This window comes from Ranitomeya imitator, chromosome 1 (genome assembly GCF_032444005.1).
Source record: "Ranitomeya imitator isolate aRanImi1 chromosome 1, aRanImi1.pri, whole genome shotgun sequence".
NCBI lineage: Eukaryota > Metazoa > Chordata > Amphibia > Anura > Dendrobatidae > Ranitomeya > Ranitomeya imitator.
In genome coordinates, this window is record NC_091282.1 from 916,840,179 (window position 1) to 916,854,211 (window position 14,033).

Consider the following 14,033-nt stretch of genomic DNA (forward strand, 5'->3'; position numbering starts at 1 on the left):
GGCGCATGACGCATGCGTCGCCCGACGCAAACACGCAAAACGCTAATGTGAACGTAGCCTTACTGAGTAACACCCTATTTAGCGCTTTTTTGTCTCGCCAACATTTTTTTACAGCTGGAAAAAGACGCAGTGTGAACATACTGCTTCACATTTATAGGCAAGATATGGACACATTACTGGAGACATTTGGAGACTGTTATAGCAATCTTGTGGTCAGGAAATTATAGCATGGAAGACAAAAAAAAAAAAAGACCTGAAAAGTTAGTTGCCATTAACTACCTGACTCGTGGGATTTGTCCAGCTAGATTTAATCATTCTTCTTAAAGAGACTAGCACGTTAAGTGGATTTTCAAGGACTTATAACAAAAGGCCATTAATATAAAGTTTGGTGGGGAAGGAGGGGGATTACTATATCCCATCAGCAGACTACAGATTCAGAGAAGAGCCCAGCTGCTTTTTTATTTACTGCTGTTCACTTCATAGTGCATGTGCATGGTATTGCAGCAGCAGAGCTGTAGTACAAGGCATAAACCAATACCAAATGGATGGCGTTGTGCCTGGTAAACAATTAAAGGGAACCTGTCATCAGGTTTGGCCGATATAAGTTACTAGCTATTGAACCCGTTCTACGCCCGGGTGGCGAGCATTTATATTGGTATATGGTCTCCATCCTGGTATGTGCTGCTCCATCCTGCGTCCCCATTCTGTCATGTGCTGCACCCATCCTGCGCCCCCATTCTGACATGTGCTGCTCCCATCCTGTGCCCCCATCCTGACATGTGCTGCTCCCATCCTGTGCCCCCATCCTGACATGTGCTGCTCCCATCCTGTGCTCCCATTCTGTCATGTGCTGCTCCCATCCTGTGCCCCCATCCTGTGCCCCCATTCTGACATGTGCTGCTCCATCCTGCGTCCCCATCCCGTCATGTGCTGCTCCATCCTGCGCCCCCATCCTGTCATGTGCTGCACCCATCCTGCGCCCCCATTCTGACATGTGCTGCTCCCATTCTGCGCCCCCATTCTGACATGTGCTGCACCCATCCTGCGCCTCCATTCTGACATGTGCTGCACCCATCCTGCGCCTCCATTCTGACATATGCTGCACCCATCCTGCGCCTCCATTCTGTCATTTGCTGCTCCCATCCTGCCATGTGCTGCTTCCATCCTGCACCCCCGTTCTGTCATGTGCTGCTCCCATCCATATGCCCCCATACACTGCTCCATAAAGGTTGATGGCCCCATAAGATGCTCCATAGTATATGCCTCATATGCTGCTCCATTATGGTTGATGGCCCCCATAAGATGCTCCATAGTATATGCCCCGTATGCTGCTGCATTATGATTGATGGCCCCCATAAGATGCTCCATAGTATATGCCCCGTACACTGCTCCATAAAGGTTTATGGCCCCCATAAGATGCTCCATAGTATATGCCCCGTACACTGCTCCATAAAGGTTTATGGCCCCCATAAGATGCTCCATAGTATATGCCCCGTACACTGCTCCATAAAAGTTTATGGCCCCCATAAGATGCTCCATAGTATATGCCCCGTATGCTGCTGAATTATGGTTGATGGCCCCCATAAGATGCTCCATAGTATATGCTCAGTATGCTGCTCCATTATAATTGATGGCCCCCATAAGATGCTCCATAGTATATGCCGCGTATGCTGCTCCATTATGGTTGATGGCCCCCATAAGATGTTCCATACTATATGCCCCGTATGCTGCTCCATAAAGGTTTATGGCCCCCATAAGATGCTCTATACTATATGCCCCGTATGCTGCTCCATAAAGGTTTATGGCCCCCATAAGATGCTCCATACTATATGCCCCGTATGCTGCTCCATAAATGTTGATGGCCCCCATAAGATGCTCCATTGTATTATATGCCCCGTATGCTGCTGCGATATATATATAAAAAAAAAATAACATACTCACCTATCGTCGCTGGGCGCCGAGTGCTGGGGGGCCTGAGCAGGCGGGGACACCAGCGCACTGTGGGGGTCAGGTGCCGGTATCGCCGCTAGCTTAGGCCGCCGACACTTGCTATATTCACCTGTCTGTCCCGTTCAAATGCTGCGTGCCGCTTCTTCCGGGTCCTCTGGCTATGACTGTTCAGTGAGAGGGCGGCGCGCATTAAGCGCGTCATCGCGACCTCTGAACTGGACCCGGAAGATAGAGCGGCGCGCAGCGCTGGAACGGGACAGACAGGTGAATATAGCTTATACTCACCCTCCTGCCACGTCCCTGTCTCTCCGATGGAGATCGCGGTGTGCGTTCAGTGCTTACGCATACCGCGATCTCCTGGGAGCATCACTCTGTGGGGTCCAGACTGCGCCGGCACTTGCGCAGTCTATAAGGCTCCCAACCTTATATTATAGATGGCCATCACCTTTCAGGGCTGATATACAGCATTCTATAATGCTCCTGTCTGATGCCGAAGAGATTGACTCAATGACGGAGGGATGCGCCATCCACATGAAGCAAGGAGGAGGGTGGCGATCATAAGAAGATGGGAGGTGCCAGACCAGGACCAGTGGCGCCTATTGGACTGGATTGCCCTGCCCCAGGTCAGGTTGGGGGCAGATATACAGCATTATAATAAGCTGTATATCATCCGTCAAAAGTGATGGCTGCATCTTACATTGGAAAAACTGATGACACGTTCCCTTTAAAAGGGACAGTTTTATTGAGCATTATGGCCCCTTCAGTCTGCTGTTAACTGTGGGGATGCCTGGAGATGGGCATTCTTGTTTTTGGTTGTACTCCAAATGATATTCACCAATATGAGGAATTGAGACAATAGCGGATGTGCTGATGAGGGACAATCATTGATTCATAGGAAAAACATTTTTACATCACTAAATAAAACTAATAGCTTGTGGGCTGGACTGCCTTAAAATGAAACACTGGCCAGCATGGAGTTGTGCACTGCATCACTGAGGCGGCATTTTCTCCCCAGAAACAACCTAAAACACACTGCTCTAGTTCGTGTCATTGACAGCAGCAGCCACAAGCACCTTGCTAGCATTCAGATGGTCAGCACTTGTGCAAACTAAAAGTACCATTAATCTGTCCCACTGACAAAACTCACTGGACTGTGGGATGGGAACGGTCAACATAAAACATGAATGCACTGCAAAACTACTGCAGACTCTAGAGGACATGTTTCAGAAAGTTGGCATGCTAAACAAGCAAAGCAATGGACAACCCGTTCTTCATTAAATGCTGGATTTCTCAGTTACTTACCTCACACATCGAAATCGGCTGCTGCGCTCATGTGGCATAATCACTGGCAGCTCATGGGCTCCAGCGCACACACCTCCACCCGACAGGGGGACTTGTGATCACTGCTGCCCATTAGTGGACACGTATGCCACGTGTGCACTGCAGAAAATGCCAGCAGACACGGCGCCGCCGCTGCTGAACAGTGCAAGACGTACCCATGTTTATTACAAATTTAACTGAGGGACTGAAGGGTGTTGCTTCACAGAAACGGGGTGCTGCTCTGCTGAAAGGGGTGAGGCTTACCATGTGCCACAATTTGGGTGCAAGTTTCTGGCACAAAGTCAACTAGCAGATTGTTAAAACTTAATAGGGATTGTCTAGGTTTGAGAGTACCATCTGTCTGACAGCGTACGATGCACGATTTCAACAAATGTGGTCACGTGCCGACTGGTCTAATCTGGTTTCACTCAATAGAAGAGAACTGAGAGATGTCGGCAAGTGACCATGTGGTCGTGTGCGACCATTAAGAATCAGAAGACTTTGCTCTCAAATCTGGACAACGTCTTTAAGACGAGGTAGTCTAAAAATGCGCCAAATTATCATCCAGCAAGAACCACTGACAAATCCGGTACATTGGAAGAGTGCCTAGTCTAACTTTGCACCATAAGAATGAGGCCATATGGCAAGTCTGCCCTCTTCATGTACAAACACAATGATTTAATGAGCATGCACCACAAATACATTTTTGGAGAGAGCTCGGAACAAATACATTTTTTCTAGAGCATGAAACTAAAGAAACTAATGCAAGACTTGTCACAATGTACACAGAAGTCATTGGCAAATTGAAATAAAAGCACAGAGCCATTGTGAACCATCATACCCACCTGCCATGATGTCATCCAGCGTGTCAGTGAGGGTCTGAGCAGGACTGGCTATCATTAACCCTTCTTGTGTTTCTGCCAGAACACCTTGCCCCAGCCCCGTTAGCTGTGCTTGCGCCAATTCTTGCTGTCCCACTATAACTCCTTGGAGGTCCGAAAGATTTGCAATGGGCCCAGGGGATAATGAACCTGTTGCCAATGGCAAAACTTGAGGCAATGCCAACGGCTGCATGGGAGTAAATCCCATAGGTACTGCTGCAGTCTGCTGGGAGTCCTGTTTGAGTAGGATGGTGTCAACCTGCTGTAAGTGAGCATAGTCTACCTCTGTGATCTCTTCCCCATCCCCCACTGGAGTTAGCAGGCCAAGATGTTGGCAAGACTGCTGCTGTTGCTGCTGCTGGAGCTGAATTCTCTGGGCTTTTACTTCTAGGTACTGCTTTTTAAGCTGCTGTTGTGTTTTTAACTGGAGCTCCCTTTCTACTTTTTGTAGTTCCTCTAGTATCTTTTGCTTCTTCTGGATCTGCTCCTCGCGGGTTTTATTCAACTCCTCAATCTTTTCCTTCGTCAGCTGATCTGCATGGGCAAGCTCCAGGGACTGTAACTGTGCATTCTTTTCAATGGCTTCCTTGATCCTCTGCTCCAACTCGGTGAGTTTCCCCTGAGCTTCTTCTACAATGCTTTCTGGAGATTGACTGCTGATGTATCCCTGGGCATCTTGGCCGCTGTCTGGCACATGGCCACTGGACTTCTGCTTAGATGCAGCTGTGTGAAAAAGAAACCCCTCAGAACCAAATGGAAGCGCAAAAGGAATGGCAACTGCATGAATGCCACTGCCAGATATGGCGGGAGCGGATAGGGCAGGCACAGGAACTATACCCACACTATGACACACATACAAATGGAAAACCCAGAGTGGTTACAGTACAATGCATTCCCATAGTATTACAAAACTTAGTCACAGATAATGGGTCTTATGCTCCATGCTTTTATAGTTCTAGATTAGAACCCTACAGTTCACGTCCATCAGACTGCTACATCAAAGGCCGTCACCCAAAGGGAGAACAAATAGGTTCCTGCCAAGTAAGGAATGTCACCGCCACTTTGCTTCCACAGTTTGAGCGTTAGAGACTGCAGAGCTATGTTAGTAGCGTAACGGGAAGAGCGGGAATCTCCAACGTGTCCATTTTCCCGACCTTTAGTTACCAGTGACAAAATATGGGTATCATTCTTACAGAGAGAGACAGATTATATTACATACAAATTTCTACTTTAGTCAGCAATACCAGCTTTATGTAGGACAAGTGTGTGACACAGTATTTAAAGGGAACCAGATTTTCCCCAACAAACTACCCGCACCATCTTTAAAAGGTGTTCTCCAGACAAAACTGTTACGTTTGCAGTCACTGTGTGACTGCAGACTTCCGAATCCCCGATTCCTTTTCCAATTTCAGACCCGGGAGGGTATGTACGAGTTATACCTACCCCCTGCCAGTGGGCGCAGCCTCACGCTCCATACACTAGTATGGAGTAAGGCCACGCCCTCTAGTCTGACACGCCCACTGGCCGTCCACATCACTGGTCGGGACGCGACCTCGGCTAAATACAAGTGTACGGAGCGAGGCTATGCCCACTGGCCAGGGGTATGTGTAACTCACACCGTCTATTCCGGATCTGAAATCGGCAAATAACCGCAGTGCACTGTGCATGCGCAGGGGGATTCATAAGCCTTATTGGTTTTGACCAAACAACCCCTTTAAGGACTCTGCTACAGTGTTATAGCAACCTGTATCCGGTTCAATGGGTGTCACTGGTCCTGCTTTGGCACCCAAGTCATCCAGAGTCCCCAATTGCGCTCCTGCACAGTGTATTTAGCTGAGGGCAGAGCAAAGTACTGTAATGTGCATGCGCCTGGGGAGGCCAAAAGGCGCCGATGACCAGGAACTAAAGCCGGCGCATCTGCATTACAGTAGCTTACTCTGACCTCAGCAGGACAAAGTGAAGAACACCTGCACCGGAGCGTGATTCAGGGACACGGTGTGAAGGATGTAGGATGTGTCATCCACTTGAAGCAAGCAGGAGTACGGGTTGGCAATGAGGTGGCACCGAAGCAAAACCAATGAGGCCCATTGGACCGCGCAATATGGGTGTGGGGATGATAAAGAGTAATTCTGGGACTATGCAGAGATGATTGGTATATATCTTGCTAGACTACTCTACAGGAGGCGGGAAAGGTGGTAGCCTTAGTTTGTATTGGAAAAACCTGGTGACAGGTTTCCTTTAACCCCTTCACCCCCTGTAGCTTTTTCGGGTTTTTTATTTTCGTTTTTCGCTTTCCTCCTTCCCAGAGCCATAACTTTTTTACTTTTAAGTCAATATGGCCATGTTAAGGGCTTATTTTTTGCGGGACGAGATGTACTTTGGAACGATACATGGCATGGTAAAACCAATGGTAACAGAAAACGGGAAAAAAATTCCAAGTGTGATGAAATTGCAAAAAAAGCGCAATCTCCCACTTGTTTTTTGTTTGGCTTTTTTGCTAGGTTCACCAAATGCTAAAACTGACCTGCCATTATGATTCTCCAGGTTATTACGAGTTCATAAACACCAAACATGTCTAGGTAATTTTTTATCTAAGTGGTGAAAAAAAATTCCAAAGTTTGCTAAATAAAAAAAAAAAAAAAAAAAAAAAAAAAAAAAGATTGCGCGATTTTACGATACCCGTAGCGTCTCCAATTTTCGTGATCTGTTGTGTCAGGTGAGGGTTTATTTTTTGCGTACCGAGCTGGCATTTTTAATGATACCATTTTGGTGTAGATATGTTCTTTTGATCGCCCTTTATTGCATTTTAAAGCAATGTCGCGGCGACCAAAAAAAACGTAATTTTGGCGTTTTGATTTTTTTTTCTCGCTACGCCATTTAGCGGTCAGGTTAATCCTTTGTTTTTATTGATAGATCGGGCGATTCTGAACGCGGTGATACCAAATATGTGTATGTTTGATTTTTTTTTTAATTGTTTTATTTTGATTGGGGCGAAAGGGGGGCGATTTGAACTTTTATATATTTTTTTTATATTTTTAATCAATTTTTTTTTTTTTTTTTAATTTTGGCATGCCTCCATAGGAGGCTAGAAGCATGCACTACACGATCGCCTCTGCTACATAGAGGTGAAGTACAGATCACCTCTATGTAGCAGAAATGCAGGTGTACTTTGAACGCCGACCACAGGGTGGCAATCAAAGCAATCGGCCATCAACAACCATAGAGGTCTCAAGGAGACCTCTGGTTGTTATGGCAATGCACCGCTGACCCCCGATCATGTGACGGGGTCAGCAGTGCGAGTAGCTCCGGCCGCGCGGCCGGGAGCGCTAGTTAAATGCCGCTGTCAGCGCTTGACAGCGGCATTTAACTAGTTAATGGCCGCAGGCGGATCGCGATTCCGCTCACGCTCATTGCACGCACATGTCAGCTGTACAAAACAGCTGACATGTCGCGGCTTTGAGGTGGGCTCCGGCGGGGATCTGCACGTACTATTCCGTCAGCTGGCAGAAAGGGGTTAAATAATAATCTAGATAAAGCACTCCAGATATCGGCCAAGTTCAATCAGGGAATTGGATAATGCCACGAGTAACTAAACATTCATAACTATATATATTTTATGTCTATATACCAGAGTGCCCTTTTTATAGCAAGCAGGTCAGTTAGGTCCAGATCCCGAAACCCCCACCAATCGCTCAACTCTCTACCCAAAGGTTCTCAGGTCAGGCGTCAGGAGTGCACACACACAGCTGAGTAACCTATGCTTTCTATTGAAGCCGTAAATCACCTCTGTGCGCACACTTAGGCAGTAACTGTGTGCTCCTGTCGACAGAGCCATGCAACTCTCGGGGTAGTGGGAAAAGAGTCTCTGGACTCACCAAGGACATGCATTTAAAAAGGGCACTGAAATATATAAAACAAGTCAATTATAAAAAGGTTGTGTTATTAGGAAGGCTACATCCACTCTGGGCATTTCATATACAATCCCCACTGATTTTCCTGTCCAATATTAAAGCAAGAGGCACTTTCCACAAATTATCCACAAGCAATGCAGGTTTCGTGGATATGCCCAACTTATAAATGCATTATTATCTAATAGCTTTGAAATGTGAGGCGAGAACATCTAATTGTTTAACACCGATTATATACTAGGTGAATCATTTTAAGATGCCTTTTAATGAACACGTAAATTGCAGTGATGGGCCTCATGCAGCTCCGGGATCAAAACTTTCTATCAGCTCAACACTCAGCCTCAAAGGGCCAACGTATGGATCCAAGTCATCCTTAATGCATGGCAGGTGGGACGAGGACATTGTGTGCCTTCAGCTTTACAGAACACAATGTGGATAGTACAGAGAAGAGGGGACGCCAGCAATCAGCCTTAATTTCAGGCATTGATCATCTTCACATTGTTGTTGTACAATGAGAAACTATTTTTCCTATACATCGCAGTTCTGGCGGTTCTCTCTTAGGCAATCCTTATTTCTTCAATTTACAGGTAAAAAAACCACATTCTACAAGGCACCTGGCATCGGAGAATACTTAAAGCGAACCTGTCAGCAGGATTTTGCTAAGTAAACTACAGGCATTGTAAGGTTGACACTGTTATACTGAAATGATACCGGATATGAAAAAATCCATCTTGTGGTTCTTGTATAATCAGCGTTAGAAGTTTCAGTTAATGAGATGCCCGTGCTCCGGGGTGGGACTGTATGCAGAGTCTTTTCTTCCTGCTCTAAGCCAGAGAAACCGTCTATGATGAGGAACATGTTGGTGCTTCAGGGCAGCCTGTGGGCAGGTCTCATCTTTGTTTCTCATGCTTTGAGCAGGAAGATAAGACTCTGCCTACAGTCCTGCCCCGGAGCACGAGCATCTCATTAACTGAAAACTTCTAACATTGATTACACAACAACCACAAGACAGATTTCATCAACCAAGGCATCATTTTAATAAGTATAACAGCAGAAACATGATACTGTCTGTAGTTTTCCTGAGCACAATCCTGCTGACAGGTTCGCTTTAAGGGAACCTGTCAGCAGGATTGTGCACAGTAAACTACACACAGTGTCAGGTTGACGCCGGTACACTGATTACAATGATACCTTGGTTGATGAAATCCATCTTGTGGTTGTTCTTTAATCCTTATTTAAGGTTTGTAGTTAATGAGATTCTCGCGCCCTAAGGTGGGTTGGTGTACGTGGTGCTCTGAGTATTCACAATGCAGACTGGTGACTGTAACTGAGAATAGCAGCTATAAGCACTGATATCTGCAACTCTGCAGGTAGGGGCAGTGCCATCTTGGAGGAGTAATTTTTTTTCTCCAGTAAGATGGCGCTGCTGGAGCATGAACAGTAGTAGGTATCAGATCATAGCTATCAACACCGATAGCAGCTACTGCGCGGACGCGTCGGCGCCATTTTAAATTTGTTTGTTTTTTCCAAGCTGGATAACAATAAGAAAAAGTATTATTGCCACACTAACCATGTGATTATGTGCTGCAGCGCTGGTGACACGGCTGGCACCTGCCTGCAGAAGTGTTTTTTGTCTCTTCAGTATGTACAGGTATTTATTATGTAAACTATGGGGCAGGTCAAGTGAGGGATCAGTGACCTGCCAGCAGTCTGCATTATGAATAGCTAATCAGAGCACCACATACACCAGCCCCATCTTAGGGCACGAGAATCTCATTAACTACAAACTGAAAATAAAGATTAAAAACAACCACAAGACGGATTTCATCAACCAAGGTATCATTATATTCAGAATAACGGCACCCACCTGACAGTCTGTAGGTTACTATGCAACAATCCTGCTGACAAGTTCCCTTTAAGGAGGATCAGTCACTTTCAAAAATGTCTGTTTTAGTATATACATTTGTAAAAATAATTGTAAGCACTTTTTGTTACAACTCTGCTTTTTGATAATTCTCTGTTGAGTGACCAGCTGGGGCTGAGTCCGTGCACATCCTTATACTGCCCAATGAGCGCTGCCAGGGCTATGTTCACACATTGTGGACAATTTACACTGTGGATTTGCTTCCAAATAAGCAGACATAATCCACATGTGTTATTTGCACATTTCACCCCACTACATTTACCCAGTACTGAATACGGTGAAAACTGCAATTAAAATCTGCATTAGGCGATGTTCACACGTTGCTTTTTTGCCGTTTTTTTCTGCAGCCAAAAAAAACAGATCTCTTGGCAGAAAAAAAAAAAAGGCAGCAACCAAAAAAGGTTTTTCTGCCTTTTTCAGGTTCCCAAACTACAGCTTTACTTCACCTTGCAGACATTAACCCCTTTCCGACATCGGCGTAATAGTACTCCCTCCCTTTAATGTGAGATTCTTATGAAGGAACGCATGTATTTACTAAAACAGATCTTAGTAGTGGTGACCGGCCCTCTTTAGGAAGCTGGTATTGCTGGTTGAAGAGAAATGGAACAAAGGCTGCAAACCTACAAATTAATAAAAGGGACACCATGAAAAAACATTCATGATTGCTTTTCCACCCAAGTAATGCCAAGCGTTCTCACAGTAAAAGTAGAAAAAACGGAAAAATAAGATGCAGGTACTCAGCATGGCTTTGGTAAGACAATGGAAACACAGAATTACAATACAAAAAATATACTAATGAGAAATACAAACATCTAAAAGGGAAATACTGCACATAACCATTATTCAGAGAAGCTAGAGTGTCAAAAAGCAAAGGCACCCAAAATCCACGCTATAAGGTAAATAAATGAGGAGCAATTCCCATATTGCAAAAGGGAGAGAACAAAATGGGTCTTTAAGCTGCCAAAGAGCAGCCACACTCCCTAACATGACCATAAACCAGCTTGAACCCTTACTGGATCAGAAGGGAACCTGTCAGCAGTTTCATGCTGTCTGACCCACGGGAAGCATGAAATCTACACAGGCGCCCTCATTACTGATTTATGCTTTATTCGAAAATGCTGCAGATTTAGGCTGTGTGCACATGTTGCGGATTTTTCCCGTTTTTTCGCTATAAGAACGCATACATTATGCATCCCATCATTTAGAATGCATTCCGCAATTTTTGTGCACATGATGCGATTTTTTCCACGAAAACGCATCGCGGTAAAAAACACAGCATGTTCATTAATTTTGTAGATTGTACGTGTTTTTCCAATATTTAAGGCATTGGGAACCTCCGGAAAAAAACGCATCAAAAACGCACAAAAAAAAAAAAAAAAAAAAGTCAAAAATGCATGCGGATTTCTTGCAAAAAATGTCCGGTTTTGCTCAGGAAATTCTGCAGCAAGAAATCCTGAATGTGTGCACATAGCCTTAGGGAAATTCCCGCTGGAAAGCTGTCTGGATTCCAAGCTTTTCAAAGTTCTGGCCAGTTTTTTTAGCTTGTTTTATTGTTGCTGCTCCTTTGAGTATTGCTTTTTTTATATTTATCAAAATGTTTTTTTTGTTTTTGTTTAGTGTTTAATTATATTATCTTTCTCCATTTCTTTTTATAAATAAAGAGCAATTATGAAGACCAGCCTCCCTCAGAGAATCCCAAGGACATAAAGCTGCTCTACAATGCAGTGATGTAGAAAATCACTGCGAAATCCGAAAAACGAGGAAATGTCCAGACGTTTATAATCTATGGGTGGTCCAGAGCCAACATGCTCAGGGGAGCAGAGGGAATAAATAAGGGCAAACACTGGCCTTGGTGACAGGTTCTCTTTAAGCTTCAGGAAATTAAGACGACGTGTGCGCTCGTCTGGACCAGGATCTAATCCTATTTTCTGAAACTAATAACTGACCAATCAAAATCTTGGAGATAACCGAAATAAAAGTAGGACTTAGGGTACCGTCACACAGTGGCATTTTGATCGCTACGACGGCACGATCCGTGATGCTCCAGCATCGCTCCAATATCGCTCCAGCGTCGTAGACTGCGGTCACACTTTGCAATGTACGACGCTGGAGCGATAATTTCATGACGTATGTGCGATGTAGAAGCCGTTGGTTACTATGCGCACATCGTATACAATATCGTGCACACCTTTGTTACACCATGCGATCATGCCGCCACAGCGGGACACTAGACGACGAAAGAAAGTTTCAAACGATCTGCTACAACGTACGATTCTCAGCGGGGTCCCTGATCGCCGGAGCGTGTCAGACACTGCGAGATCGTAACTATAATCGCTGGAACGTCACGAATCGTGCCGTCGTAGCGATCAAAATGCCACTGTGTGACGGTACCCTTACACTCAGTGTTTAAGTGCTCTGGGTGCGGCTGCAATCTAACGCTGGAAATGCATGAGGCCCAGCTTTCACCAACTATTTGGTCCCCACTCATCTAACCATGTACCATATAGAAAGCCAATATGGAAAATGCACGCTACAGAAGCGAGCTGTCAGCCTATGAGCAGGAGGAGCCCATTACTGCTCCTATTATTACAGTGTCACTCAAGACTTAATCTTTGGGGGAAAAAAATAAATGGGAAATTTAGTATTTCTGACTACATGTTAAATACGAGATGCAATAATTTACTTGACTGCAGCAATAGAAAGGTTTCCAAAAAATTTTTAGATTTTGACTGATAATGGGACTCAAAGGCCACCGGCAGCTCAGAAACAAGACGAGTACTGCAACATCTAACAGGATTTGTAATGGGAATTGACGTGAAGAGGTTAATTAACCCGATCATCCTCGCTCTTTTGCAGTATGTAGCCATCACCATCATTGAGTTCTCAAGTCTGCTTAACATGTATAAAACAGAGGCAATGGAGCATACTGTGACTTCTGACCCTCAGCGTATACACGGGCTAATATAGCTCCGCAGTAGAAGCAGCCTGGGGATGAGGAAACTGACCTTTATTTCTGATGGCAAGGTTTGTAGCAACATTTGCAGGGGGTTTGTCTGGCTCTTGGGGTGGTACAACCATTGGCAGTGCCTGCATTGGAACACGGGGAGCCTAGAAGATTAGCAATCATGGCATTAAAACGGGTTAAGTTTTTTTTTTATGAAGGCAAGAAAAAAAAAAAAAAAAAAGGAATAGTTTCTAACACAACATGCACATAATTACACACATCATAAAAAAGTATGTTACCCGATTCAGGTCATGGGAGGGAGGGGTGAACTGTGTAACGTCAGGCGGGGGAGCAGAGAGAAGGTTATTCGGATAATCCAATAGGTAGCAAACCACACTGGTGTGACCTCCTTTGGCGGCTTCAATTAGCATTGTGGAACCATCCTTAAAAAAATTTAAAAAAAAAATAAAAAGTCAAAAACTAGTAGAATAATTCTTAAAAGATATAAAAATGTAACATTAAGAATTTAGTACAAAAACTGAAATAAAAGTGCTTATTACCATAGGCTGAATACACTAGGGCCGGCCATCCCCCCACACTATATTGGGTTGGGTATATATTCTTATGCAAGTTAGCACTGCAATTAGAGTACACTGCAGCGTTATGGGACCCTTGAATGTATCCAAAACAATGGAACATTACTTCAATTTGTACCCAGCTGAGACAACCTCATTACTCACATTACAATCAGTAAGTGGTATGATAAATATTTCACATACGCAGACTCTTAAACTGGTCTGTTTCTATTGCTCCACAAGCAAAATGCAAGATGTTAGAAAAAAAATGAGTTTCTATAATGCCGACAGATCCTTGCAGTAAAAGTTTGCCTTGTGTTCATGTAAAACAAGCTTTGGCTTGCTTAAAGAAAATAAAAAAAGTGTGAAAAACCGTTTACCTTTAACCTGTGCGTTGGATCAGCCCCATGTGCTAACAGCAACTCAACCACAGCTAGATGACCTCCGGCACACGCTAGAGACAGGACCGTATGGTCATTGTTCAACGTTGTGCGGTTCACGTTTGCACCTGAAATTAAAACGTGGATGTAA

At 44.7% G+C, this 14,033-nt stretch overlaps 1 protein-coding gene across 7 annotated transcripts in view; it reads right to left on the reverse strand.

Moving 5' to 3' along the window:
• The window catches only part of ANKRD17 (ankyrin repeat domain 17), a 163,594-nt gene that overhangs the window by 64,347 nt on the left and 85,214 nt on the right, over positions 1-14,033 (reverse strand). For 6 of the 7 annotated variants that reach the window (XM_069743523.1, XM_069743524.1, XM_069743525.1 and 3 more), the window contains exons 12-15: positions 13,883-14,010; positions 13,227-13,370; positions 12,989-13,091; positions 4,116-4,874 (exon numbers count right to left, since the gene is read on the reverse strand). In XM_069743523.1, coding sequence (XP_069599624.1) covers positions 4,116-4,874; positions 12,989-13,091; positions 13,227-13,370; positions 13,883-14,010 — 1,134 coding nt within the window. The remainder of the gene's footprint in view (positions 1-4,115; positions 4,875-12,988; positions 13,092-13,226; positions 13,371-13,882; positions 14,011-14,033) is intronic. The other variant, XM_069743528.1, reaches the window with a different exon arrangement.